At 44.9% G+C, this 4,156-nt stretch overlaps 1 protein-coding gene across 6 annotated transcripts in view; it reads left to right on the top strand.

Annotated features, from left to right (window-relative positions):
- Nucleotides 1-4,156, top strand: part of larp4b (La ribonucleoprotein 4B) — a 44,115-nt gene extending 39,959 nt beyond the window's left edge. For all 6 annotated transcript variants that reach the window (XM_020625387.1, XM_020625386.1, XM_020625390.1 and 3 more), the window contains 3 exons: nt 68-258; nt 761-872; nt 1,880-4,156. In XM_020625387.1, coding sequence (XP_020481043.1) covers nt 68-258; nt 761-872; nt 1,880-2,212 — 636 coding nt within the window. In that variant the 3' untranslated portion in view covers nt 2,213-4,156. The remainder of the gene's footprint in view (nt 1-67; nt 259-760; nt 873-1,879) is intronic.

Here is a 4,156-nt window from a genome sequence, read left to right as displayed (position 1 = left end):
CTTTCTCTGTGTGTGTGTGTGTGTGTGTGTGTGTGTGTGTGTGTGTGTGTGTGTGTTGTTCTTGCAGAATGTAAGTGCTGAGTCCAGCACTGGGGGAGCGGTCTCTCCAGTGGGCCCCAAAGAGCCTCTTCGGTCCTCCACCTCCCCAATGCCTACAAGCTTCCAGTCCTCGCCAACCACAGAGACCCCCACCTCGGCACTGACGCTGTCCCCAGCCACCGCCCCGCCGCACAGTCCCGCTCCCTCCCTGCCAGCAGCGTAAGAACAACACTGATGATGAGTTTTACTTGTAGGGCCAGAAGCTTTTTGTTGGCTACTGTGAGGCTGTGGATGTGTCTGAGAGGTTGTTGTTGGGGAGGCGACAGTGCCGTGGGTACCAGATGGTTGAAGGTTCGAATCTCAGTGCCTCCAGTCCACGTGTCGAAGCGTCTTTGGGCAAGACACGTGGTGCTTCAACACTGTACAACAGTGATAATTCACTTAACCTGTCAACCTGAATAAGAGAAAATCAGTCTCAGCCGACCACTTGGGCTTAGCTGCATTTTAATGTAAAATACTTTCTCACAGTAATAAAAACTATGTTTTAATCAAGGCCCAAGACCCTTCAGGTATTAAATCAAACTAGAAATGCGCTGCATTATTTATGGAGCTTTTCACACACAGTCCAGTTCTGACAGACTGTGTCATGGTCAGTCAGTCCTCACATAAATGTTTCATCATGTATTTTAATGTCATTGCCTCCTGTTTGTGTTGATTCCAGGGAGGTGAAGGCAACAGAGGTGAAGTTGAAGGAGATACCGCTGTCTGTAGAGCGAGTCCCCGGCACTCTGTCCACTGCAAGCAAATCAGTGCAAGTCAACGGTGCTGCCACAGTCAGTATCATTTTCTGGTTTCTTGTTTTTCTTCCTTCACCTGTCCCCTCTGGAATGCTCACTCCGTCTCAGACAAATCAATCTCAGGGTGAACAGAAGGTGGTATATTAATTGTGTCTTAATGCCGCACTCTCTCACATTGATTCTGATTAGAGCCGAGTTACTTTCTCAATGGAAAGCTGTGCATTTTTTTTTTTAACACAGGTCTGAAGGATGTGCCTGCAACAACTTTGTCTTTTATTGAAAATTGCACACAGCCCTCGCCCACAGGTCAATGTCAGGTTTTTGAAGAAAATGGTCTGATTTTAAAACAGAACAAACTACTCCTGCTTCAGTTCGGGTGAAATAACCCTCAGCTTGGGTTTTTAACATTGCAGTAAAACACGAAGTGCTAAAACCTGCACCTGATGTAACAGATTCATAGAAGGCTGAGGCACCTGTAGGTGTGAACAGAAATCCCCGGAGGGCTTTTAAGATATTCTGATCCATTACTGTGTACACATCAGTTGTGTGCTAGACATAAACATCTCCTGCTGTCAGGTTGATCCTCTGAACATGTAGTTATTCAGGGACAAGCCAACACCCTTGTGTGTAAGGTTTGTGACAGCTACAGATTTTTCTTTTTTTGTTTTTCATTTTGCCCATTTTTGTAAAGTGTTTGCATGTCCTTGCATGCATCAGCTTTCTAGTGGGTTTAATTAGGTTTTCATTTGTGGTGTAGTTCTTTGTGTGCTTGTTGCTTCTTCACCTGCCCGAGGACTGCAGTTAAATAGAATATATGATGAAAAATAGGAGGGAGAAAACAAGTCAGGTTTAGCAGATTGTTAATTCACTGAATCAATAAACACATGGTGATGCCGGTTGTATAGTACTGTCAGTGCTTGTCAACCTACCTCTGTCCTAATTAGACTTCAAAATGAACCCTGTGATGGCAAATGTGTCGATGCCAGTAGATGAGGTTTGCACAGCTGCAGAATATTATATGACTCTTGCTGTTTTCCTGCCAGGAGCTGAGGAAGCCCTCCTATGCTGAGATCTGCCAGCGCGTGAAGGATGCCCCAACATTACAGCAGCCCGCGACCCCAAAGGAAGCCAAGCCAGCCTGCACGGCCCCCGCAGGCGAGGAGAGGAAGTTTCCCGATGCTTCTATCCTAGCAGGGGAGACTAAAGCCAGAGAGACATGCCCCCCCTCCTCCAAATCCAGTTCGATGGCTGTCACCCCAGGAAGACCTGCGAGGGAGGCCCGAAGGCCGGGCGGGCGGTGGGCCTCCCCACCCTCACACCCAGGGAAACCCCCCAGCAAAGATCCCCACCACACTCCACCCAAGTCACCACAGTAGGGAGACTTCCTGCCTCTCCCTGGATTCTCCAACTCCCCCCCATGCTCCACAGATGCGTTTAAAAAAAAGGAAATCTAAGTCAGGGCTACTCGACACTTATCCAACTCACCACTCGCAAACAAGCATAGAGGACGCCTTCTTTCCTGGGTCAGGGCCTGCAGACAAAAAGCACTTTACTGTGCATGTAGAGCACCGTTTCATTCTTTTTACTCTATTTATTTGCTTCTTTAATTTTAAACTTTCTCTTATTTCTCCTTTTCTCTTTTTTGCATTATGTAGTTGTGCCAGTGTGCAGTTGGCACCGACAGCACTGAAATTCATTCATTCTGCCCAAACAGCCTTCTGGGACTTAAATTAGTCTAGTGTGCACAGCAGCAGGGCATTGTTGGCTGATGGCATGTTGAGTGGCACCGGAGTGCAACATTATGTAGCTTAATTATGGCTCATAATTACCAGGTGTGATTTTAATACATATTCACTTCCATATGCAACTTAAGATCTGAATCACAATGAATCTTGGATTCTGTGGTTTACATCACCTCAGTCATTTCTTTCAACTTATTTGCCCTTATTTACATGTTCCTTTGTTTTTTACAAGTTCAGCTTTGTTTGCAGACTGTTGTTGTACAGATAGTGCTGGTGATCGTTGCTGGGTGTCTCCTTAGCGTTTTCCTTCTCTGATCATTTCTCTCTCTCTCTGTGGTTATTTTTGTTGTGCTAACACTGCTAACTGGCTAGTTATGTTACATAGCTTTTGTCTAACAGGGCCGTTTTTAGTGCCAGGCAGGAGTGATGTCTATCTGCAACTAAAACAAAAAATTAGCAAGCAAGGCCAGAATTTGTTTGTTGCAAATGTCTAAGTGGGTTTAGATGGTTTAGATGGCAAAATTTTCTTGGCATTGCATTTTTGAGGAAAGCAGAACAAGCAGCTGCAACGCTCTCCTCTTTTACTTCCTGTAAAATTTGATTGGATTAAACGCAGCAGGTCCAGGACAAGGCAGGTCTCATGCAGACATTTAAAATCCAGTTGTGCTGATACAACAGCTGCTTTTCACCTAAAGCTGTTTGGTTCACTCTGGAAGCGATGAAAAACTGGTGCAAAGGAAATGAACACTAGCTACCATTCAGACACCATAACCCAAGTCAGTTTACCAAGGAGGTGGTGTGCTGAGACACTGTGACTCTTCAGGGGACAAGGAGCGTTGGTTTCCTGCTCGTGTCCAGAGTTTTGGTGACAGTGGGCTGTTTCTTGTTCAAACCATTCAAACAGCATGTTTCTCCTCCTAGATATGGTGCTAGACGTCCAGTCCCGGAATCTGTTACTACAACTCATCTGACACTGTACATAGAATACTTGATTTACATTTGCAAAATTTTATTTACACTGTTGGTGTTTTCTCAGACTTGCAGGTATTAGATTGTCTCATCTGAAGCAAAAAAAGGGAATTGGTCCTCAAAGTTATGAAATAATTCAGTTTTCCAGGAGCAACGAAACTAAGACCCTGCACACAGTTGCTGGAGCCGTTTGGTTTGTGGTTCTGCCTGTTGAACGAGAGGTGTTTGTGAAGTCATGTGGCGCTGCACAGAGTTGTCCAGGTTGTTATATTTATTATGGCCCGCTATTGATGCTGAGGTAATTTTTTATTTTTGTGGAAGAAGTTGGTGCTTGAATAGATGCATCGGTTTAGATTTGGCCTCTGTTTTGGTATCGGTGAGAATTTTCTTTGAACGAGTGCACATAAAGCTGATGGATATGGAAAGTGAGATAGCTGAATAGACCTAGGATATTTTTGATGAAACTTAACCAAAGGAAAATGATAACTGGGTTGTTTGTAGCACAGTTGACCGTGTTAGCATGTGAAAGAGATTGTCTGGAGCTCGTGAACAGCGATGAGTCGAGCAAAACATTTAAACAAGCAGTTAACAGGCAGAAGAGCAGGCGCC

This window comes from Monopterus albus, unplaced genomic scaffold, assembly GCF_001952655.1.
Source record: "Monopterus albus unplaced genomic scaffold, M_albus_1.0 scaffold354.1, whole genome shotgun sequence".
In the NCBI taxonomy this organism is placed as follows: Eukaryota; Metazoa; Chordata; class Actinopteri; order Synbranchiformes; family Synbranchidae; genus Monopterus; species Monopterus albus.
The sequence above is the reverse complement of the archived record's forward strand: the minus strand, read 5'-3'. Positions and strand labels throughout refer to the sequence as shown.